Source organism: Oncorhynchus mykiss, chromosome 23, assembly GCF_057628025.1.
Source record: "Oncorhynchus mykiss isolate SJ-2025 chromosome 23, ASM5762802v1, whole genome shotgun sequence".
In the NCBI taxonomy this organism is placed as follows: Eukaryota; Metazoa; Chordata; class Actinopteri; order Salmoniformes; family Salmonidae; genus Oncorhynchus; species Oncorhynchus mykiss.
This window is the reverse complement of record NC_143044.1, coordinates 48,912,931-48,938,774: the sequence shown is the minus strand read 5'-3', so window position 1 is coordinate 48,938,774 and position 25,844 is coordinate 48,912,931. Positions and strand designations below refer to the sequence as shown.

General features: G+C 45.8%; 1 protein-coding gene across 10 annotated transcripts in view; it reads left to right on the top strand.

Annotated features, from left to right (window-relative positions):
• Positions 1-13,809, top strand: part of LOC110503044 (neurexin-1a) — a 747,078-nt gene extending 733,269 nt beyond the window's left edge. For all 10 annotated transcript variants that reach the window (XM_036960883.2, XM_036960887.2, XM_036960882.2 and 7 more), the window contains one exon: positions 11,541-13,809. In XM_036960883.2, the coding sequence (XP_036816778.2) occupies positions 11,541-11,848 (308 nt within the window). In that variant the 3' untranslated portion in view covers positions 11,849-13,809. The remainder of the gene's footprint in view (positions 1-11,540) is intronic.
• The last annotated feature ends 12,035 nt before the right edge of the window (positions 13,810-25,844 follow it).

Below are 25,844 nucleotides of genomic sequence, written 5' to 3'. Positions count from 1 at the left end.
AACTGACAAGAGTGGGTGGAATCTCTGATTCCATTTGGCTCCTCCTTGGGAGAAGCAGAGGATGGGGGGGGGGGGGGGGGGGGGGGGGGGGGGTGAAGCACAGGGATTGCATTTCAATGCAGTCTCAGTGCACCAGCGCATATGAGAGAGCGAGAGAAATATCTTACAATAACCTCTCCTCTTATTCCAAGCAGTGCCGTGCAGTTACGTTGTGCTTAATCATATTTACACTGAGTTTACAAAACATTAGGAACACCTGCTCTTTCCATGATATAGACTGGACTGACCGGGTAAAAGCTGTGATCCATTATAGATGTTAAATCCACTTCAATCTGTGTTGATGAAAGGGAGAAGACATGGGGGAGGGGGGGCAACTCAATATTCGGAAGGTGTTCCTAATGTTTTGAACACTATATATCATGGTGAATAAGAGTCAAATGATATCTGGTCATCTCTTGTTTTTCAGGTATATTGGTATATCTTATCTCTCCCGCTGAAACCCTGACAGCCTTACTGAGGGGAATTGACTTGGGCTAAGGTCAAAAGTAGTGCACTATTAAAGGGAATAGTGGGCCATTTGGGACACACATTAAGGGTCACGTGAAATTAAGAGCGGGAGAAAGGTTATTCTAGAAGCTTTTACATCAGTTCTTTAAAAGTTTCCCTGAGTTTCAGTTCATAGTACCTTTCTCTCAATCACAATCTCTCCCTCTCTCTCCCTGGCTTGCGCTGGCGAGAGCTCGCGCGCTCTCTCGTGCTTGCTCTCTCTATCTCGCGCTTGCTCTCTCTCTCGTGCTCCCCCTCTCTCGCTCTTGCGCTTGCTCTCTCTCTCGCGCTCCCCCTTTCTCGCTCTCTCTCTCTCTCGCGCTTGCTCTCTCTCTCGCGCTCCCCCTCTCTCGCTCTCACGCGCTCGCTCCCGTCTCTCTCGCTCCCCATTCTACCTCTCTATCTCTCTTCCCTCCTGTGCCATCATGAAGCTAGGCTCTCAACACTTTTAGGTTGTTTTTTTTCTCCATCTAATTTTACCCTTGGGTAAACTCGAGTAGATTTCATATGAACGCCCATCATTTTAAACACTTGTTTCAGGCGTCATTTCTCCCTGGGTTTATGGGTGCCTTCGCTCTGCCACGGCGATGGACTATTAATAAAAGGACAGGCAGGCACATGCGGAGAGGAGAGTGAAGCACTCTGGGACTGTGACAATGGTGAACATGTATGCGATGGCACTCCTTCCCCATGAGATTCCTTATTAGAGATCCCGCAATCAAAACAGATTTTTTTTGTTTTGATTCTACTAAATTCCTTTATGCTATTTCATTTATTGAGGACAAACAAAAAGACAAACGCTTCATCTGTTGGACCATCGTCAGTGAATGTGACTACCTCCACAGTACCCCTCTTTTTCTTTCTCTACCCCAGCTAAAGGAAGGGAAGGGAGGGTCAAGACATACACCAACCCTCCTCCTGGAGAGCTAACCTCTAGCTGGATTTTGCTCCAACCTAACCCTAATCTCAAACATCTAATTCTACTGAATACCTCCTAATAATATTAATAATAAAAATAATAATACATGGGATTTATACAGTGCTTTTCAGAGCAGTGTTACAGCAGGAAGCAGCAGCCTGCATACCGAGTAACTCTCCAGAAGGGAAAGAGCAGTGTTACAGCAGGAAGCAGCAGCCTGCATACCCAGTAACTCTTCAGAAGGGAAAGAGCAGTGTTACAGCAGGAAGCAGCAGCCTGCATACCCAGTAACTCTTCAGAAGGGAAAGAGCAGTGTTACAGCAGGAAGCAGCAGCCTGCATACCCAGTAACTCTTCAGAAGGGAAAGAGCAGTGTTACAGCAGGAAGCAGCAGCCTGCATACCCAGTAACTCTTCAGAAGGGAAAGAGCAGTGTTACAGCAGGAAGCAGCAGCCTGCATACCCAGTAACTCTTCAGAAGGGAAAGAGCAGTGTTACAGCAGGAAGCAGCAGCCTGCATACCCAGTAACTCTTCAGAAGGGAAAGAGCAGTGTTACAGCAGGAAGCAGCAGCCTGCATACCCAGTAACTCTTCAGAAGGGAAAGAGCAGTGTTACAGCAGGAAGCAGCAGCCTGCATACCCAGTAACTCTTCAGAAGGGAAAGAGCAGTGTTACAGCAGGAAGCAGCAGCCTGCATACCCAGTAACTCTCCTGAAGGGGGGTTGGCAATCCCTGCCTTCTTGAAAGAAAGCAGAGAACTATAGACCTACTGTTAGCACCACACAAAACTCATGAAATGGTGGTCCTAAAGTACATCTACTGCATGAGTCGGGCAAACCGATGACTATGTCCTTAACGTACATTTAGGGTTGATTTAAGATTATATTAAATCTTACTGTACATGTACCGCATGAGTGACACTAACTGGTGAGTCATGCGCTTCATAGGCTTTTCTATGGGTCGTGTGTTTCATGGTTTGTTCTATGGGTTGTGTGTTTCGTAGGTTGTTCTATGGGTCATGTTTTTCGTAGGTTGTTCTATGGGTCGTGTGTTTCGTAGGTTGTTCTATGGGTCATGTTTTTCGTAGGTTGTTCTATGGGTCGTCTGTTTCGTAGGTTGTTCTATGGGTCGTCTGTTTCGTAGGTTGTTATATGGGTTGTCTGTTTCATAGACACCGTTGGTGCTGTACTACAGGCTAATAAGCTTTCAAGTGCATTAAGGGTTATATTTTACATTCTAGTCATTTAGCAAACGCTCTTAACAAGATCGAATTGAAGGAGCAATTAGGATTAAGTGCCTTGCAAAAGGGCACATGGGATCGATTTTTCACCTAGTCGGCGCAGGTATTTGAACTAGTGACTTCGGATACTGGCCCGATGCTCTTAATTAACCACTTGGCTATGTGTCACCCAGTGGGTGGTATTAGGTTATATAGAGTGGCTGCTGGTAGTGACACAAACTGATGATTTATGGGTTGTTTCATGGGTTGTTTCATGGGTTGTGTCTATAGTTTTATAAACTTCATTAAGGACTAAAGTCTAGTAATCCTTAACTAATGAAGGTCAATCTGTCTGGACAAATACATCAATAGAGACCAGAGTGCTAATCCAATGCTAAGTAGTGATACTTACTGTACAGTGCTCCCTCCCTTCAGACCAATCTGCTAAGTAGTGATACGTACTGTACAGTACTCCGTCCCTTCAGACCAATCTGCTAAGTAGTGATACGTACTGTACAGTACTCCCTCCCTTCAGACCAATCTGCTAAGTAGTGATACATACTGTACAGTACTCCCTCCCTTCAGACCAATCTGCTAAGTAGTGATACGTACTGTACAGTACTCCGTCCCTTCAGACCAATCTGCTAAGTAGTGATACGTACTGTACAGTACTCCCTCCCTTCAGACCAATCTGCTAAGTAGTGATACGTACTGTACAGTACTCCCTCCCTTCAGACCAATCTGCTAAGTAGTGATACATACTGTACAGTACTCCCTCCCTTCAGACCAATCTGCTAAGTAGTGATACGTACTGTACAGTACTCCCTCCCTTCAGACCAATCTGCTAAGTAGTGATACGTACTGTACAGTACTCCCTCCCTTCAGACCAATCTGCTAAGTAGTGATACGTACTGTACAGTACTCCCTCCCTTCAGACCAATCTGCTAAGTAGTGATACTTACTGTACAGTGCTCCCTCCCTTCAGACCAATCTGCTAAGTAGTGATACTTACTGTATAGTACTCCCTCCCTTCAGACCAATCTGCTAAGTAGTGATACTTACTGTACAGTACTCCCTCCCTTCAGACCAATCTGCTAAGTAGTGATACTTACTGTACAGTACCCCCTCCCTTCAGACCAATCTGCTAAGTAGTGATACTTACTGCACAGTACTCCCTCCCTTCAGACCAATCTGCTAAGTAGTGATACTTACTGCACAGTACTCCCTCCCTCCAGAACAATCTGCTAAGTAGTGATACTTACTGCACAGTACTCCCTCCCTCCAGAACAATCCACTGATTCAAGATTAATCCATTCTTTGTTCATGTAATAACTACAATGAGGCTACTGCTTTCATCTAGAAATAGTGTTAGTTTAAGTCATTTTCTTCACCCTCTGCTCAATCTATACCATCTATAGCTTACCAATCACTGTACCTATACACAGCCAATCTGTAAACAGCACACCCAACGACCTCATCTCCATATTATTACTTACTCTCTTGCTCTTTTGCACCCCAGTATCTCTACTTGCACATCATCATCTGCACATCTATCACTCCAGTGTTAATGGCTAAATTGTAATTATTTATGCTCTATGGCCTACGTATTGCCTTACCTCCATACTCTTCTACATTTGCACACACTGTACATAGATTTTTCTATTGTGTTATTGACTGTACGTTTGTTTACTCCATGTGTAACTCTGTGTTGTTTTTTTGTCGCACTGATTTGCTTTATCTTGCAGTCGCAATTGTAAATGAGAACTTGTTCTCAACTGGCCTACCTGGTTAAATAAAGGTGAACTAAAAACCTTCATCAAACATGTATAAATCTGACAAAAAAAAGAATAAGGAACATGTAAATCATTGTCATATCATAGAGAGGTAGCTACAGGGTACAGTTCATTTGATGTTCATGTCAACAACGTTCCCATGATTTCCTTCTTCTATATCTTCTCCATATCTTACTAATTGGGCTCCATTAACATGCATCATGTGCTATTTGTACAGTACTGCACAAACGATGCTTGGGGTAAGAAAAGACAGGAGAAGAGCTTTCATGAGATTAGTATAGAGAGTAGAAGACAACTGATTCAAGACACACAGCGGGAAAAAGTAAAAATAATCTGTTTCTATTATCTCTATAAATGTATCATAGCCAGAAGAAAACCATCAAGAGGGTGGGAGACTGAGCATGCTGGGTGGTATTCTGACATGAGATCCGTGCTCTTAATTAGAATTTTCTCAAAGTCTGCCATTGACATCAATGAATGATTTCATGCAAAGGTCCTAGTTGTGCAAGCTTGATCTTCACTCTGAATCGGGCCCGGTGAGGGCAGCAGGGTTGTCACATAACCCAGTCGTATGACCCACTCCTAGAGTGTTTTACAGAGCCCTCATGCCTCATGTGTTGTCCCCTTCTGCTGTCACTGCCACCGTCTCCGCGGGTGACAGTTGATAAGATGATGGGTGAGGTCAGAGAGAGGTGGCTTGACAAACTTCACTCTCTCGCTCTTTCTCTTTCTCTCATTCGTTTTCTCTTTCTTTCCTCTTCCTCCTCTCTCTCTGTCTTGCTCTCTCCCTTCTCCCTCTCTGTATCTCCCTTTCTCCTTAACCACCACTTCTTCCCTCCGCCAGCCGCCACGTTATCTTCACTGTCAAATCTTTGACCCTGAACCAAAGTAACCCTCTAGAAATGCTCCCCTCTCCTTTCATAATGTTTGCTAGAGGAGGAAAAGGAGGAGAGTGTTGTCAGCGTGTCAGCCGGTGGCTTGTGCCCACGAGGCCAGCCTTTTCTTCACACCTGCCTTCAAGGATAAGTGGGCTTGTCACGGGCAAATCTAATCTGTCGCTAGGCTCCGTCACACTCAATCGCTAGCTGTGCTAACTCTTGTCTACTCCTGTCCTTTACTGTCTGCTAGCATTGTTTAGCTGCACACCTACACTACTGCACTCTCTACTCCTGTCCTTTCCTGTCTGCTAGCATTGTTAGCTGCACACCTACACTACTGCACTCTCTACTCCTGTCATTTCCTGTCTGCTAGCATTGTTAGCTGCACACCTATACTACTGCACTCTCTACTCCTGTCCTTTCCTGTCTGCTAGCATTGTTATCTGCACACCTACACTACTGCACTCTCTACTCCTGTCCTTTACTGTCTGCTAGCATTGTTAGCTGCTCACCTACACTACTGCACTCTCTACTCATGTCCTTTCCTGTCTGCTAGCATTGTTAGCTGCACACCTACACTACTGCACTCTCTACTCATTTCCTTTCCTGTCTGCTAGCATTGTTAGCTGCACGCCTACACTACTGCACTCTCTACTCCTGTCCTTTCCTGTCTGCTAGCATTGTTAGCTGCACACCTATACTACTGCACTCTCTACTCCTGTCATTTACTGTCTGCTAGCATTGTTAGCTGCACACCTACACTACTGCACTCTCTACTCCTGTCATTTCCTGTCTGCTAGCATTGTTAGCTGCACACCTACACTACTGCACTCTCTACTCCTGTCCTTTACTGTCTGCTAGCATTGTTATCTGCACACCTACACTACTGCACTCTCTACTCCTGTCCTTTACTGTCTGCTAGCATTGTTATCTGCACACCTACACTACTGCACTCTCTACTCCTGTCCTTTACTGTCTGCTAGCATTGTTATCTGCACACCTACACTACTGCACTCTCTACTCTTTTCCTTGCATCTGTGACTGACCATAATGGGACCCTTTTTCCTATATAGTGCCTATATATATTTATGTATTAATGTATTTATATAGTCCCTATGGGCCCTGGTCAAATGCAGTGCACTATATACCTAGGTAACATGGTGCCACTTGGGACACAGTCTGTCTGTTAGCATTGTTAGCCACCGCCTTTAGTGCTCTCCTCAGCACAGGAGGTTGGTGGTACCTTAATTGGGGAGAACGGGCTTGTGTTAATGAGTGGAGCGGAATAAGTGGAACGGTATCAAATACATCAAACACATGCTTTACTTGCCTCCCGAGTGGCGCAGCAGTCGAAGGCACTAAATCGCAATGCTTGAGGCGTCACTACAGACCCGGGTTCGATCCCAGCCTGTGTCACAACCGGCAGTGACTGGGAGACACATGAGGCGGCGTACAATTGGACCAGCGTCGTTAGGGGAGGGTTTGGCTGGCCGGGATTTCCTCATCCCATTGCGTTCTAGCGCAAGCTGACTGCAGTCGCCAGCTGGATGGTGGATTGGTGCGGCTGGCTTCCGGGTTAAGCGAGCAGTGTGGCTTGGCACGGTCATGTTTTGGAGGATGCATGGCTATCGACCGTCGCCTCTCCCGAGTCCATAGGGAATTTGCAGTATGGGATAAGACTGTAAGTACCAATTGGATATCATGAAAAAGGGGTAAAAGTATTAAAAATAAGTATAATAATAATAACACATGGTTTCCAGGTGTTTAATGCCATTTTATTTGCTTCGTTCTGGCAATTATTATGAGCCGTTCTCCCCTCAGCAGCCTCCTGTGCCCCTGAGTGTAGCCTGCCCTGAGTGTAGCCTGCCCTGAGTGTAGCCTGCCCTGAGTGTAGCCTGCCCTGAGTGTAGCCTGCCCTGAGTGTAGCCTCCCTGAGTGTAGCCTCCCCTGAGTGTAGCCTGCCCTGAGTGTAGCCTCCCTGAGTGTAGCCTCCCCTGAGTGTAGCCTGCCCTGAGTGTAGCCTCCCTGAGTGTAGCCTCCCCTGAGTGTAGCCTGCCCTGAGTGTAGCCTGCCCTGAGTGTAGCCTGCCCTGAGTGTAGCCTCCCCTGAGTGTAGCCTCCCCTGAGTGTAGCCTCCCTGAGTGTAGCCTCCCCTGAGTGTAGCCTGCCCTGAGTGTAGCCTCCCCTGAGTGTAGCCTCCCCTGAGTGTAGCCTCCCCTGAGTGTAGCCTCCCCTGAGTGTAGCCTGCCCTGAGTGTAGCCTCCCCTGAGTGTAGCCTCCCCTGAGTGTAGCCTCCCCTGAGTGTAGCCTCCCCTGAGTGTAGCCTCCCCAGGTAGAGGAAGAAAAGGGATGTGTACATTAACAAACACTTGAGGGAACAGCGGCGATTTCATCGGGAAATGAACAGAAAATGATGGCCGATGTTGTGGTCAGAGGTTATAGGTCACCCACCTCTGCTTTGAATCATTTGTTGTCCTCAGTGTTTTGTCTCTTAGATCTGACTCAGTCTTGTTGGCGAGCTGTAATCTGCCATCACACTGTGCACTTGAAAATAAAGACAGAACATCAACCATTATGTTAGGAAAAGAAATAGCGAGAAAGAGATGAGTGTGTGAAAAGTACTTTATCTTTACATTTTTGTCATTTAGCAGACACTCTTTTCCTGAGTGACTTACAGTTAGCGCATTCAACTTAAGATAGCTAGGTGAGACCACCACATCAGTCATAGTAAGTACATTTTTCCTCAAAGTGGCTATCAGCAGTCAGAGTTAGTAAGGGATTAAAAAAACCTACTGTGAGTGTTAGTTCACAAAAGGAATGTATTTTTGTGGGGGGTTGAGGAGGTGGTGGAGGGGGCTGTGGGATTATTTAAGATACTCTTTGAAGAAGTAGGGTTTTAGATGTTTTTGGAAAATCATCAAGAAGTCTGCTGTCCTAGCTTCAGGGGGAAGCTGGTTCTACCATTGGGGTACCAGGACAGAGAGGAGCTTAGACTGGGCATCTCGAGATAGAGAGAGAGCACCACTGCCTGGTACGGCAATTGCTCGGCCTCCGACCACAAGGCACTACAGAGGGTAATGCGTACGGCCCAGTACATCACTGGGGCTAAGCTGCCTGCCATCCAGGATCTCTACACCAGGTGGTGTCAGAGGAAGGCCCTAAAAATTGTCCAAGACCCCAGCCACCCCAGTCATAGACTGTTCTCTCTACTACCGCATGGCAAGGGGTACCGGAGTGCCAAGTCTATGACAAAAAGGCTTCTCAACAGTTTTTACCCCCAAGCCATAAGACTCCTGAACAGGTAACCAAATGGCTACCCGGACTATTTGCATAGTGTGCCCCCCCCACAAACCCCTCTTTTACGCTGCTGCTACTCTCTGTTTATCATATATGCATAGTCACTAACTATACATTCATGTACATACATCAATTGGACTGACCAATGAGTGTCCCCGCACATTGGCTAAACTGGGCTATCTGCATTGTGTCCCACCACCCGCCAACCCCACTTTTTACGCTACTGCTACTCTCTGTTTATCATATATGCATAGTCACTTTAACCATATCTACATACTACCTCAATCAGCCCGACTAACCGGTGCCTGTATGTAGCCTCACCACTGTTATAGCCTCACTACTGTATATAGCCTCGCTACTGTTATTTTTCACTATATTTTTACTGCTTTATTTCCTATTGTTCACCTAATACCTTTTTTGCACTATTGGTTAGAGCCTGTAACTAAGCATTTTACTGTAAGGTCTAAATCTATTGTATTCGGTGCAAGTGACAAATAAACTTTGATTTGAAATGAGAGAGAGGACAGTGGAGCAAAACAGAACAGTGGAGGCCTATCAGAGGGAGATGAATTAAGATGGATTAGAATTTGGATGGCACTCAGAACACAAAGTGGGCTGTCTAATATCTAATCAGCTTCCCATTCAGCTGGTGCAAATTCCTCCCGTAAGTGCAGTGTCGGTCAGTTATTAACCCACTGTTGTCAAACATTTAGAGTTCATTACAGAGGCCGCATTGACCATTGCCTATTCATTTTAATTCATTGAAAATGAATATACTGAAATTGATGGGGATCATTCTGTTGCTAATTTGTACAGTAACTTCAGAAAGTATTAATACTTGTGGTGCGCGGGTTAGATGTTTGTTCACCCGCACCCACCCGCAATAGCTAATAATCCATCTGGAACCGCCCGACTATATGTGAGAAAGTCCAAATCTGAGGGTTGCACATGACCCTAACCGTAAATATAGAAATTGCGCTGTAGGCTACACTCAGATGGAAAGATTTTTTTGACAGGGGGTGCAGGATTTTTTTTGTGCCTAATACAGATATGTTTCTGCTTAGATTTTCCGACATTTTCATAGGCTATGTATAAGACAACTTGCAGCTTCTCTTCTGTCATTATATTTTGCCTTAGAAGACTAAATAAAGCAGTGCTCACCAGAATAATGTCATACATTTATAGAATGAATTGTCCTTACAAAATGCTCCAAATGACATCAGTTTGATCGGTTGTAAGGAAATAGAAAGCTGTGAAAATCCCCCAGCATGTTTCTGATAAAATTTCAGTTTGGCTTGGATTAATATTTGCTGTGGTTGAAATATGATCAGCTATCGGCTAAGGTGTAGGTAAACTTTCGACTTCAACTGTACATGTAGGAGCAGTCAGGACACACAACTGCAATGAGTTCTGATTACTAGTCTTCCTCGAGCAGCTTTGTGGATGGAAGCTGACGCTTCTCTAGAAGTAAAGGTGAGGACAGGTAAATGTCACATGACAGGTAAATAACTATACACAAAACACATCTACAATATTATCACGTCAGTGTATAGACGCAACATGAAAAATATCGCGTAGGAGTGTATAAAAAGGAGGTGAGTAAAGGATTACTCTATCAGAGCTGCGTGTAAAATACAGTACATGCACGGGTGGGTAAAAAAACGTGCAAGGCACATTGTGACGATGATCAATAACTCAGCAGAGCAAGGAAATACACAAAAGCCTGATCAGTCTAAGAAGGATTGTGTATACTAGAGAAAAAAGTTCGGATCTAGTTGTTTGTTTAATACGTTGGGGGCGACAGTGTCTAGGAGATGGATCCATTTACCCTCTTTTTGAAGTAAGAAAAGGTCAAAATCACCTCCTCTCCCATTCTTCCGCATTTTCTCTATAGCCCAGATCTTTAGTTCATTGACTGCGTGTTGGTGCTGAATAAAGTGGGCTGCTAGAGGGTAGTTCTCCTCCTTGCTCTAATAGAGCTTTTGTGTTCTATGACCCATGTCTCAGTGCGCGTGTGGTCTTCCCGATTTGTAATTTGGATCACGGGCACTGGATAATGTAGAGTGAGTCTATTCAACTTATTATGTGACTTGTTAAGCAGATTTTTACTCCTGAATTTATTTAAGCTTGCCATAGCAAGAATAGTTATTGACTAAAGACATTTCAGCTTTTAATTTTTAATTAATTTGTAACATTTTCGAAAAACTTAATTACACTTTGACATTATGGGGTATTATGGTGTGTAGACCAGTGTCCAAAAATCTGTCTAGAACACAACACAATGTGGAAAAAGTCAAGAGGTGTGAATACTTTCTGAAGGCACCCTAATTTGCATCATAATGGAAAGGCTGTTTTCCTCTGTCTTATCATTTGTTGGTCACTTTGAGTCATCATGGACTGTCAACATGTCCTCACTACTCTTCCATATTTGCCTTTTCATTTAATATGTGTGTGAAATCAGTGAGTTTTGAGCTGTGAGTACGAGTTATTGTGGGTGAGATCATCCATGTAATGGTTGAGGTGTTGTTGGTAAGTTGGTGCTGGTTATGAGTTAGTCATAAAAACTGAATTAATTGACTCTGTTAAGTTACACTCAGGTCAGGGGATCTGGAATCTGCTAGCACACCTTCATAGCGGCTAAAGATATTGATCATACTCTATATTGATGTTCATGCTCCTGATATAAATCCATTGCCATTCTGTTGTCAATGTGTGAATTTCAATGAATTTGAAAATAAACTCCCATTGTTTTACTACTTTTAGTATTTTTTGGTAGCATATTATATTCTATGAAATGTGTTCTGTGTGGAATGGCATAGGCTATCTTGTGTTGAATATGAGTTACTTATAATAACCCCTTCCTCCTTCTCTCTTTCTCTCCCTCTCCACAGCTAACCCAACAGGCCCGGCAGTGAAGGGCTACCCAGGTCCATCGGAGGGGGTGTTCCGTGAGTCAAGCAGTACCACAGGGATGGTGGTTGGCATCATAGCGGCAGCCGCTCTCTGTATCCTCATCCTGCTCTACGCCATGTACAAATACCGCAACCGGGACGAGGGATCTTACCATGTGGACGAGAGCCGTAACTACATCAGTAACACATCGCAGTCCAACGGGACGCTGGTGAAGGACAAACCGCCGAACGCAGCCAAGACCTCCTTTAAGAGCAAGAAGAATAAGGACAAGGAGTATTACGTGTGATCCTTACTGTCTCTGGTCTTCGCCACTGGCCCGACAAACTTTTTGACTCGAGAAGACCAATCAGGAGATCAGAAGACCACTAAAAAGTGTATAATAATGAACAAACGAAATTCAACAAAAACTACAAAATAACATTTTGTCTTTCATTTTACCCAAGACATGGTGGGATGATGTTATACCCGAATGCCAAATGGACTAAAAAATACAACAGAACATCTTCCTTTGGATTCTTAAAACCAACAAACTGGGCTTTAGGAAATAGCACCAGGGAGATAGAGGTACTCTATTGGACTATACTGAAGAGGGTTTGGAACTGCAGAATAATCAACAGGAGTACCTATACATCTTAAACCAACAAACAATCCAACCAATTGTTCAGTTTTATTCAGTTTATTACCAGGATATTGGTTGTCCAAACGGGAGAAGAGAGATGCAAACGGACGAGGAGAGGTATACAATTGAGGAAGATATATTACAACTATAAACTCCAATGTTTAATTTACATATCCTGTGTTTGTGTTAACTGGGAACTTTTCTACGAGAAAATACTTAAAACGCACAAATGAGGTAAATAAAGAAAACCCAACACCAAACATGTGCAACAACAGATGACGAGTGAATAGAAAAGAGATGGCATAATGGGAAGGCAAGGTAACAGTGAAGAAGAAAGGGAAAGGATAAATATGCTACCTACTGTATGTTTGACTAATCAGCCAAAGTATTTGCACTTTTTATGGTGGCAATGATGGCCAAAACACAGACTAAAGGAACATTTGGCTGCCTGATCTATCAACAGTGCAAAGACAAAATGGCCTCTGATTTATCTTGATCTAGAGAGACGTATGTCAAGTTATGATTAAGATTAATCTTTGCCAGTTAAGAAATCATGATGCCTTAGATTCCACACTGTTGTTGAAAACTAAGGCAAAGTGTTTATACAGAATCCCGGAAGGAGAAGTTCGAATGTTCTGAATGTGATCATTCTGATACTAGAACACTCCATGCACGCAAACGTATCTTATTACAGTACATGTTTATATACAGTACAACCACATCTATATGTGCTTTCTGGACAGTGACAAAGTGGTGTTTTATAGCCTGTTGTATAGATGACCACGCAAGCTATATCTGCTACTCCTCCAACCATTTTTGGAATAAAAAACAAATAAAAAAATGACAAAAATACCAAATTAAATGTTACTAAGTGTTGCTAGATATAGAAGATTTTATGATGACGTTGATCGGCATTTACTTTTCATTTCAGTTGAATTCTTTATTCCCCCGTTAAACATTTGTTTAGTTTTTATACAAATGCCAACCTGATCTAATAGATATATTGACCCCGCCCAGTAGTAGCCTGACCGTCCTCAAACTGTACAAGTTAATGATAGTGGACAGTAGAGACCTGGCATGATGATATGCAGGATGAGGTCATGTCTCCAGGGTATCACAAACTTTCTCCCCATTCCTGCTCCTTCCCAGTTCCTGGGGCAGTAACAGTAACGGATGGCCTTCCTCCCTATACCTGCCCCCCAAACTAAACCTAGCTATGTACAAATGAAGACGTATACTACTGATGATGTTGCTGTATGTGTTCCTATAAGTGGTCCTATAACATGATTGTTTAGTGTATGCTTGGGCTGATGCAAACAAACTGAAGAAGAAATAGGAAGCGATCATTTGAACCGTTTGTGTTTTTGTCATTCTACTGTCAGCTCTGTTCTGCTGTCCTGGTGACCTGATGGACTTGGAATGAGTGCTACTATGACCTATAAATAATGAGGACTATTATAAATTCTTTGATTGTTAATTTCTTTTTAATTTCTACATGTGCTATTTTTTTCTACAGTATTTTATGTTCAAATTGTGACAATGTCTTTATTATTGACCTCAGTAACATTTATTATGAAAAAAATAGTTTTGAAAAATGAAATGAATAAATGAAATAAAATGTTACCTAAGTGAACTTCAGTCTACTGTATGAGGTTCTATGGTAAAATCATTGTGCTTTGTTAATTACTAAATGGTTCATTGGTCTACCTTTCTGTTTTTTCTTTCTTATCGGTATCTTAAGTCATTTATCTTCGTTTCCTAGAAAGACCCTGTACATGCTATCTTTATTATAACTGCTTAAATTATACCTTATTTTATTCATCCATGCATTCATTAACAAACAGAACAATATAAGACCTTCATTCCTACAGTTTCAACATGTTAACCAATAATATTAAACCAGTTGAACAGCATGCACCCAGCTGGTTATGACAGTAACATGTTAACCAGTAATATTAAACCAGTTGAACAGCATGCACCCAGCTGGTTATGACAGTAACATGTTAACCGGTAATATTAAACCAGTTGAACAGCATGCACCCAGCTGGTTATGACAGTAACATGTTAACCAGTAATATTAAACCAGTTGAACAGCATGCACCCAGCTGGTTATGACAGTAACATGTTAACCAGTAATATTAAACCAGTTGAACAGCATGCACCCAGCTGGTTATGACAGCAAATTGTTGTTCACTCAGTTGTAGTTATAAATTACGGGCAATAAAAACTATAGACGGTATTGCATGCTTGCATCGCCAATGGCATCATATTCCCTATATAGTGCACTAGTTTTGATCTATGGGAATAGGGCTCACACTATAAAGGGAATAGGTTGCCATTTGGGAAGACGCACAGACATATCTCTCCTGCATACACAAAGTGCATGTATTTCAAGGCTAAGGAGATGATGCCTATATGCTGGCCTTGCCTCGTTCTGCCCCCTGGGGGGTATGGAGATGGAGCATGTTATGGAGACAGGAGAATGTCGAATGTAACTCCTAGCAGAAGCACAGTGAGAGCAAACCATGTGGTATAGAGCTTTCAGTAACACTTTCTGACTAATGAAGTATGACCTTATGACAAGCACCCCTAGTTATTGGACTGTACATATTGAATTCATATGGAATACATGTTTGTTTCTGTTATGTTTTTTGAAAACAACCCCATAGAATCATGCATTGAAAGGCACCAGTATAACTGAGAAATCCTCCACTCTTTCCTGTCTCACTAAAAGGCTAGCTAAATTAGCAGTTTCCTACACTAACATGGTTCCGTAATGAAATTAAGAGAACACACAATACAACACATAACTAATAAATGTGTGGAATTGTTGTGTATGCCAACAGCAACATTATACCCCCCTTAGCCATTAAGATGGCAAGATTATTGGAACAGATAAGATGACATGACTAAAAATATTTGACTCTACTGCTGTGAAGAAGGTAAACATTCCGGAAGGAAGTAGATTCCCAGCAGATCCTGAATCAGATACAGATCCTCTGAGACCTAGCTGTCTCAGAACATGCAACCCATGAAGAATCCACAATGTCAACCTGGCAGGGATCAATAACGCTATGAACGAATTGACTCACTGATTTGAGGGAACTTCATAGAGAGGTATAAAAGGATGAGGAAGGAAGGAGGGGGTAGTGAGTGACATATGTTGTAAAATGAAAGACGATAAGGGCAATAGCAGACTGACGATGAGAAGAGGACTGACGATGAGACGTGGACCAAAGATGCCTCTGTATTAAGAAGGAGAGATGAATTGACAAAGGACATTTTGAATAACGTTAAATAGGCGAAAGGGAGCTGACAGATTTATTAAACTAGGGTACATCTTTTATGCTCTGTGAGAGGACGGTGGAGGAAGGAAGTATTTTTAGTAACTTGTTTATCCATGCTTCTCTCTTCTCTTCTCCGTCTTTTTCTTTCCCATGCGCTGTCATTTTTTTTCACTGAGGCTCTCTCGTCCTTCCTCCCTCGCTATCTGCGCTGTATATGTCAGACACCTCTTTCTCCCTCTCTCTCTCACTCACTATATCCCTCTCTCTCCCACTCCCTCTATCTCTCCCCTCTCTCTCCCCCTTTATCTCTCCCCTCTCTCTCCCCCTCTATCTATCCCCCTCTCCCCTCCCTCTATCTCACTCCCTCTCCCCTCCCTCTATCTCACTCCCTCTATGTCTCTCTCCCTCCCTGTATCCCTCTCTCCCCCTTTCCTGTATCTCCCTCTCTCCCTCTCTCCATCCCTCCCTCCCTCTCTCCTTCCCTCCCTCCCTGTATCTCTCACTCTCTCTCTCGTTCTTTTTCTTTAGTTCTCTCCCTCTCTACTCCCTCCCTCTTTCTCTTTCTCCATCTACCTCTCCCTCTCCCGGTATTCTCTCTCTCCCCTCCCAGTAACTCTCTCTCCCTTTGCCTTACCCTTACACTCTCTCGCATTCTACTCCCTCCCTCCCTTTCTCTCTCCCTCTCCCCGTATCTCTCTCTCCTCCCTCTCTGTCTGAGCTTGCTGTACCACACGTTCCTTTAATTCGACATGCTCATGTAATTCTCCTTCACTGCATCAACCAAATTTTTTCCACTTTCACTCCCCCGTCCCGACCCCTGATAGAGCCACGTCATAGGGATCCTACTCCTGCTTCTTATGGAGTGACGACCCCCTCTTGAAGATCTATTCTACGTACATGGACCGATGTACAGTATGATAATGTTGACATAATTATAATAAAAACATATGAAAACCGTTTTGAAAGAAATCATGCAGGGCTCGACATTAAGCTAGCGTCCCACCTCGCCAACATCTGGTGATATTGCTCTGCGCGAAATTCAAAATACAAAACTCGTAACATAAAACATTAATGAAAATACAAAGTGTCCTATATCGTTTAAAAGCTTAACTTGTTGTTAATCCAGCCACTTTGTCAGATTTCAAAAAGGCTTTACGGCGAAAGCATACCATGCGATTATCTGAGGACAGCGCCTCGCATACAAAAGCATTACAAACATTTTCCAAACAAGCAGAGGCGTCACAAAAGTCAGAAATAGCTATACAATAAATCACTTACATTTGAAGATCTTCCTCTGTTTGCATTCCCAAGGGTACCAGCTACATCACAAATGGTTGTTTTGTTTGATAAAGTCCTTTTTTATATCCAAAAAAAGTCAGTTTAGTTGGCACTCTTGATTCAGTAATCCACCGGTTTCCCTCGTTCAAAATGCATACAAAGGAATCCCAAAAGTTACCAATAAACTTTGTCCAAACAAGTCAAACAACATATCTAATCAATCCTCAGGTAACCTAATATGTAAATGAACTATAACATTTCAGACGGAGAATAGCATGTTCATTGGGCTACAATATCGGCCTGCTAGCTACCTAGAGCTACTTGGAACCCTACTAATTCCACGACTGGTCTATCGACGTCACCGCACAAAGAGGCAAAAACAGACTTACCCACATCGCGACGCCCCCCCCCCCCCTCCCCCTCAAAGGCTAACTTTCTAGCCCCTGCTATCTGCTTGCTTGCTAACCCGGTCTGCTAACTGCTAAACTGCCGGGCCCTGGTCTGCTAACTGCTAGCTTGCCTGCCCAGTCTGCTAACTGCTAGCCCTTGCTAACTGCTTGCTTGCTAACCCGGTCTGCTAACTGCTAGCTTGCCTGCCCGGTCTGCTAACTGCTAGCCCTTGCTAACTGCTTGCTTGATAACCCGGTCTGCTAACTGCTAGCTTGCCCTGGTCTACTAACTGCTAGCCCATGCTAACTGCTTGCTTGCTAACCCGGCCTGCTAACTGCTAGCTTGGCCTGGTCTACTAGCTGCTAGCTTGTTTAGCTCCGGCCTACTAACTGTTAGATTGTTAGCCTGCTAACTGTCTGAATCGCCGTGTCCCCTGCCAGCCCAACCACTAAACTGGACCCATATGTTCACTTGGCTATGCATGCCTCTCTCTAATAAACAATAAGCCTTGTCCATTACTGTCCTGGTTAGTGATTACTGTCTTATTTCACTGTAGAGCCTCTAGCCCTGCTCAATATGCCTTAACCAACCATGTTGTTCCACCTCCTACATATGCGATGACATCACCTGGTTTAAACATCTCTAGAGACTATATCTCTCTCTTCATTACTCAATGCCTAGGTTTAGCTCCAATGTACTCACATTATACTTTACCTTTGTCTGTACACTATGCCTTGAATCTATGCTATCGTGCCTAGATACCTGCTCCCTTTACTCTCTGTTCTGAACGTGCTAGAGGGCCAGTTCGTATAGTCTTTAGCCGTACCCTTATCCTACTTCTCCTCTGTTCCTCTGGTGATGTGGAGGTTAATTCAGGTCCTGCAGTGCCTAGCTCCACTCCCACCCCCCAGGTGCTCTCATTTGTTGACTTCTGTAAACGTAAAAGCCTTGGTTTCATGAATGTTAACATTAGAAGCCTACTCCCTAAGTTTGTTTTACTCACTGCTTTAGCACACTCTGCCAACCCAGATGTCTTAGTCGTGTCTGAATCCTGGCTTAGGAAAACCACCAAAAACCCTGAAATCTCCATTGCTAACTATAACGTTTTCCGCCAAGATAGAACTGCCAAAGGGGGCGGTGTTGCAATCTACTGCAAAGATAGCCTGCAGAGTTCTGTATTACTTTCTAAGTCTGTACCCAAACAATTTGAGCTTCTACTTCTAAAAATTCACCTTTCCAGAAACAAGTCTCTCACTGTTGCCGCTTGCTATAGATGTCCCTCTGCCCCCAGCTATGCCCTCGATACTATATGTGAACTGATTGCCCCCCATCTATCTTCTGAGCTCGTGCTACTAGGTGACCTAAACTGGGACATGCTTAACCCTTCCGTGGTCTTGGGGTCAGGGTGACCCAGGCCCTGTGTTTCCAGGGCTCCCGCTCTGCGCACGTGGGTCAGAGCGACCCTGCCAGCCACTGGCGAGGCGTATGCCGTTGAGTGTAGTAGAGAGTCTGCGAGTGTGGTGAGGTTGTGCCTGGCTCCCCGCTCCCTGCTCTGCGCTCTGTGCTCGTGGGTCAGAGCGAGCCTGCCAGCCACTGGCAAGGCGTATGCCGTTGAGTGTAGTAGAGAGTCTGCGAGTATGCCGTTGAGTGTGGTAGAGAGTTTGCGAGTGTGGCGAGGTTGTGGGTGGCTCCCAGCTCTGTGCTCTGTGCTCTGTGCTCGTGGGTCAGAGTGACCCAGCCAGCCACTACACAGGTCCAGACATGCCTCGCTGTGTGCTAGAGAGCAGCCAAGTGTTATAGTTGTGCTCTGTGCTCGTGGGTCAGAGCGACCCTGCCAGCCACTGCACAGGTCCAGACATGCCCCGCTGTGTGCTAGAGAGCAGCCAAGTGTTATAGTTGTGCTCTGTGCTCTGTGCTCACGGGTGAGAGCGACCCAGGCCCTGTGTTTCCAGGGCTCCCGCTCTGTGCACTGCGCTCGTGGGTCAGAGCGGCCCTGCCAGCCACTGGCGAGGCGTATGCCGTTGAGTGTAGTAGAGAGTCTGCGAGTGTGGCGAGGTTGTGCCTGGCTCCCCGCTCTGCGCTCTTGGGTCAGAACGACCCAGCCAGCCACTACACAGGTCCAGACATGCCCCGCTGTGTGCTAGAGAGCAGCCAAGTGTAATTGTGGTGCTCTGTGCTCTGCGCTCACGGGTCAGAGCGACCCTACCTACCACGGGCGAGGCGTATGCCGTTTAGTGTAGTAGAGAGTCAGCGAGTGTGGCGAGGTTGTGCCTGGCTCTCCGCTCTGCGCTCTGCGGTCGTTGGTCAGAGCGACCCAGCCAGCCACTACACAGGTCCAGACATGCCCCGCTGTGTGCTAGAGAGCAGCCAAGTGTTATTGTTGTGCTCTGTGCTCTGTGCTCGTGGGTCAGAGCGATCCAGGCCCTGTGTTTCCAGGGCTCCCGCTCTGCGCTCTTGGGTCAGCCACTGGCGAGGCGTATGCCGTTGAGTGTAGTAGAGAGTCTGCGAGTGTGGCGAGGTTGTGGGTGGCTCCCCGCTCTGCACTCTGTACTCTGTGCTCTGTGCTCTGCGGTCGTGGGTCAGAGCGACCCAGGCCCTGTGTTTCCAGGGCTCCCGCTCTGTGCTCTGTGCTCTGCGCTCGGTGGGTCAGAGCAACCCAGCCAGCCACTGCACAGGTCCATACATGCTCCGCTGTGTGCTAGAGAGCAGCCAAGTGTTATTGTGGCTCGGGTGGGGTGGGTCAGCTGCACACGGCTACACACAAGCGCGCAAGCCAGCCTCGTGCATTTTCAGGTCTCGGCCTCCCGCGTAAGCCGGCCGGCCGACCGTATGTAGAGAGGATACTAATATTGTCAGCGGCACACACACCCACCCACACCCACACACACACACACACACAAAGTGACCGGCGCCCCACGTGTGCCAAGTGCGCTCTTCCCCGCCGCTCAGTGGAGCCGAGCGGCCATGGCCGTGCGTTTTACGGTCGCGCAGGTTCTAGAACAGATCTTGTCCAGCGTGGACCAGGAAGAATACTCAGATTCCCAGGAGGAGGAGGAAGAGGAAGAGGTTTCGGAAGACGACGACGGGGAGGAATACAACCCCTGAGTGCCGCGAGGTCGACGATGCTTCTTCTCCCTCTTCTGAGAAAAAGCCTGAGGAAGCACCCGAGGACGAGCACGAGGACCAACTTGAGGACCAAAGGGAGACGCCGTTGCTGTCGAAAAACGGCTAAATCGAATGGTCCCCGGTGGCCTATGGCCGCGGCCGCCACTGCAGGACCCTCGCGATCTGCCACGCCGGGCCGGACAAGACTCCGGACCCCACGGCCTATGCCGCAACCCAGGCCTGTGACATCGCGTTCGCCTTCCACCTGTTTGTCACACCGACGATAGAAAGGATAATTGTGGAAATGACGAACCTGCACGGGGCAAGAAAATACCGCGACGACGGCTGGTGACCCATGGACGCCACGGACCTGCGCGCCTACGTAGGGCTGCTGATCTTAGCGGGCATCTACAGGTCCCGAGGAGAGGCCGCGGCAAGCCTGCGGGACGCCGAGAGCGGCAGGACTGTGTTCCGAGCCACCATGGCGCTCAAGGTCTTTCACATGTACTCGAGGCTGCTGGGATTCGGCGACCGCCAGTCGAGACCCGCCAGACTCGCCACGGACAAACTCGCAGCCATACGAGAGGTCTGGGACCTGTGGGAGGCGTGGCTGCCGGCCCTCTACATCCCAGGGCCTGACGTGACGGTAGACGAGCGACTGGTCCCGTTCAGAGGTACTGTGCGTGTGTGTGCGTGTGTGCGTGCGCGTGTGTGCGTATATGTCTATAGAGAGGTAGTAGCTGTAGCAGCGGTACCAGAGGCTGTGGCAGCACTAGCAGCACTAGCAGCGTGTTTAACACAAAAGGCCCAATGAGACAGTAACGACACTAATCTCTTGTCCCATTTCCAAAAGGCCGCTGTCCTTTCCGTCAGTACATTCCCAGCAAGCCGGTGAAATACGTAATCAAGTCATGGGTGGCCTGCGACGCCATGTCCAGCTACGCTTGGAAGATGCCAGTGTACACCGGCAAGGCGGCCGGCGGAGTCCCCGAGAAGAACCAGAGGATGCGCGTCGTCCTCGATCTGACAACAGGACTGAGCGGTCACAACGTCACCTGTGACAACTTCTTCACCTCCTATGAACTGGGCCAGCGGCTCCTCGAGAGGAACCTCACCATGGTGGGCACGGTGAGAAAGAACAAGGCCGAGCTCCCGCCCGCGCTGCTCGAGTCCAGGTGCAGACAAGTCCTGTCCTCCAGGTTTGCCTTCACTCCCACCGCCACTCTAGTGTCCTACCTGGCAAAGAAAAACAAGAACGTGCTACTTTTGAGCACGCTGCACACAGAGGGCCACATTAGCGATCGCCGCGAAAGGAAGCCGGCCGTCATCCTAGACTACAGCTGCAACAAGGGCGCGTGGACAACCTAGACAAGGTGGTCGGCACCTACAGCTGCAGACAGATGGCTGCCCGCTGGCCCCTGGTCGTCTTTCACAACATCCTCGACGTGTCCTCCTACAACGCCTTTGTCATATGGCGAGAGATCACGCCTAACTGGATGCCTTGCAAGCGGAACAAGCACAGGGTGTTCCTCGAGCAGCTGGGAAAGGCCACCGGGGCAATTAAGAGGAAGAGGTGTCAGCTCTGCCCACCCAAGAAGGACTCTATGACACACACGGTGTGCTGCAGGTGTAAGAAATACATCTGCAAAGGCTGTTCACACGCATACTGTCACACTTGCGCACATTGGGCCCTTAGCCAGGATGGGACAGGTTGACCCGGACACAATACGAGGACGACGGGAGGGTTAACACCCCGGCCATCCTACAAACTAAGCTTGATGCCCTCAATCTCACACAAATTATCAATGAACCTACCAGGTACAACCCCAAATCAGTAAACACGGGCACCCTCATAGATGTCATCCTAAGTAATTCGCCCTCCAAATAGACCTCTGCTATTTTCAATCAAGATCTCAGCGATCACTGCCTCATTGCCTGCATCACCCTCCACAGCAACCCGCCAAAGCCATTTCTCCTTTACCCAAATCCAGATAGCAGATGTTCTGAAAGAGCTGCAAAATCTGGACCCCAACAAATCAGCCGGGCTAGACAATCTGGACCCTCTTTTTCTAAAATGATCTGCCGAAATTGTTGCATCCTCTATTACTAGCCTGTTCAACCTCTCTTTCGTATCGTCTGAGATTCCAAAAGATTGGAAAGCTGCCGCGGTCATCCCCCTCTTCAAAGGGGGTGACACTCTAGACCCAAACTGCTACAGACCTATACAGTGCCTTGCGAAAGTATTCGGCCCCATTGAACTTTGCGACCTTTTGCCACATTTCAGGCTTCAAACATAAAGATATAAAACTGTATTTTTTTGTGAAGAATCAACAACAAGTGGGACACAATCATGAAGTGGAACGACATTTATTGGATATTTCAATTTTTTTTAGCAAATCAAAAACTGAAAAATTGGGCGTGCAAAATTATTCAGCCCCTTTACTTTCAGTACAGCACTCTCTCCAGAAGTTCAGTGAGGATCTCTGAATGATCCAATGTTGACCTAAATGACTAATGATGATAAATACAATCCACCTGTGTGTAATCAAGTCTCCGTATAAATGCACATGCACTGTGATAGTCTCAGAGGTCCGTTAAAAGCGCAGAGAGCATCATGAAGAACAAGGAACACACCAGGCAGGTCCGAGATACTGTTGTGAAGATGTTTAAAGCCGGATTTGGATACAAAAAGATTTCCCAAGCTTTAAATATCCCAAGGAGCACTGTGCAACCGATAATATTGAAATGGAAGGAGTATCAGACCACTGCAAATCTACCAAGACCTGGCCGTCCCTCTAAACTTTCAGCTCATACAAGGTGAAGACTGATCAGAGATGCAGCCAAGAGGCCCATGATCACTCTGGATGAACTGCAGAGATCTACAGCTGAGGTGGGAGACTCTGTCCATAGGACAACAATCAGCCGTATATTGCACAAATCTGGCCTTTATGGAAGAGTGGCAAGAAGAAAGCCATTTCTTAAAGATATCCATAAAACGTGTTGTTTAAAGTTTGCCACAAGCCACCTGGGAGACACACCAAACATGTGGAAGAAGGTGGTCTGGTCAGATGAAACCAAAATTGAACTTTTTGGCAACAATGCAAAACGTTATGTTTGGCGTAAAAGCAACACAGCTCATCACCCTGAACACACCATCACCACTGTCAAACATGGTGGTGGCAGCATCATGGTTTGGGCCAGCTTTTCTTTAGCAGGGACAGGGAAGATGGTTAACATTGATGGGAAGATGGATGGAGCCAAATACAGGACCATTATGGAAGAAAACCTGATGGAGTCTGCAAAAGACCTGAGACTGGGACGGAGATTTGTCTTCCAACAAGACAATGATCCAAAACATAAAGCAAAATCTACAATGGAATGGTTCAAAAATAAACATATCCAGGTGTTAGAATGGCCAAGTCAAAGTCCAGACCTGAATCCAATCGAGAATCTGTGGAAAGAACTGAAAACTGCTGTTCACAAATGCTCTCCATCCAACCTCACTGAGCTCAAGCTATTTTGCAAGGAGGAATGGGAAAAAATTTCAGTCTCTCGATGTGCAAAACTGATAGAGACTTACCCCAAGCGACTTACAGCTGTAATCGCAGCAAAAGGTGGCGCTACAAAGTATTAACTTAAAGGGGCTGAATAATTTTGCACGCCCAATTTTTCAGTTTTTGATTTGTTAAAAAAGTTTGAAATATCCAATAAATGCCGTTCCGCTTCATGATTGTGTCCCACTTGTTGTTGATTCTTCACAAAAAAATACTGTTTTATATCTTTGTTTGAATTCTGAAATGTGGCAAAAGGTCGCAAAGTTCAAGGGGGCCGAATACTTTCGCAAGGCACTGTATCTTTCCTACCCTGTCTTTCTAAGGTCTTCGAAAGCCAAGGTAACAAACAGATTACTGACCATTTCGAATCTCACCATACCTTCTCCGCTACGCAATCTGGTTTCAGACCTGGTCATGGGTGCACCTCAGCCACGCTGAAGGTTCTAAACGACATCATAACCGCCATCGATAAGAGACATTACTGTGCAGCCGTATTCATCGACCTGGCCAAGGCTTTCGACTCTGTCAATCACAACATACTTATTGGCAGACTCGACAGCCTTGGTTTCTCAAATAATTGCCTCACCTGGTTTACCAACTACTTCTCTGATCGAGTTCAGTGTGTCAAATCGGAGGGCCTGTTGTCTGGACCTCTGACAGTCTCTATGGGTGTGCCACAGGGTTCAATTCTCAGGCCGACTCTCTTTTCTGTATACATCAATGATGTTGCTCTTGCTGCTGGTGATTCTCTGATCCACCTCTACGCAGACGACACCATTCTGTATACTTCTGACCCCTCCTTGGACACTGTGTTAACTAACCTCCAGACGAGCTTCAATGCCATACAACTCTCCTTCCGTGGCCTCCAACTGCTCTTAAATGCAAGTAAAACTAAATGCATGCTTTTCAATCGATCACTGCCCGCACCTGCTCACCCGTCCAGCATCACTACTCTGGACGGCTCTGACTTAGAATACGTGGACAACTACAAATACCTGGGTGTCTGGCTAGACTATAAACTCTCCTTCCAGACTCACATTAAGCATCGCCAATCCAAAATTAAATCTAGAATCAGCTTCCTATATCACAGCAAAGCATCCTTCACTCATGCTGCCAAACATACCCTAGTAAAACTGACCATCCTACCGATCCTCGACTTCGGTGATGTCATCTATAAAATAGCTTCCAACACTCTACTCAACAAACTGGATGCAGTCTATCACAGTGCCATCCGTTTTGTCACCAAAGCCCCATACACTACCCACCATTGCGACCTGTGCGCTCTCGTTGGTTGGCCCTTGCTTCATACTCGTCGCCAAGCCCTCTGGCTACAGGTTATCTACAAGTCTCTGCTAGGTAAAGCCCCCCCTTATCTCAGCTTACTGGTCACCATAGCAGCACCCACTCGTAGCACGTGCTCCAGCAGGTATATCTCACTGGTCACCCCCAAAGCCAATTCCTTCTTTGGTCGTCTTTCCTTCCAGTTCTCTGCTGCCCATGACTGGAAAGTATTGCAAAAATCTCTGAAGCTGGAGACTCACATCTCCCTCACTAGCTTTAAGCACCAGCTGTCAGAGCAGTTTACAGATCACTGCACCTGTACTTAGCCTATCTGTAAACAGCCCATCTATCTACCTACCTCATCCCCATACTCCAGTGTTTATTTGCTATATTGTAATTACTTCACCACCATGGCCTATTTATTTCATTAACTTACCTCATAGACTTTTTGTTTTCTTTTGTTCTACTGTATTATTGACTGTATGTTTTGTTTATTCCATGTGTAACTCTGTGTTGTTGTATGTGTCGACTTGCTACGCTTTATCTAGGCCAGGTCGCAGTTGCAAATGAGAACTTGTTCTCAACTAGCCTACCTGGTTAAATAAAGGTGAAAAAATAAAATAAATCAATCAATAAATTACCGGAGATAAATAACGAAGTGTGCCCTCATCCACATGCGCCACAATGCCACAGTCAAAACGGGAGCCACCTAAAAAACCTAAAAATGTTAGCTTATTTTTCAAAAAACAAGCCTGAAACTCTTTCTAA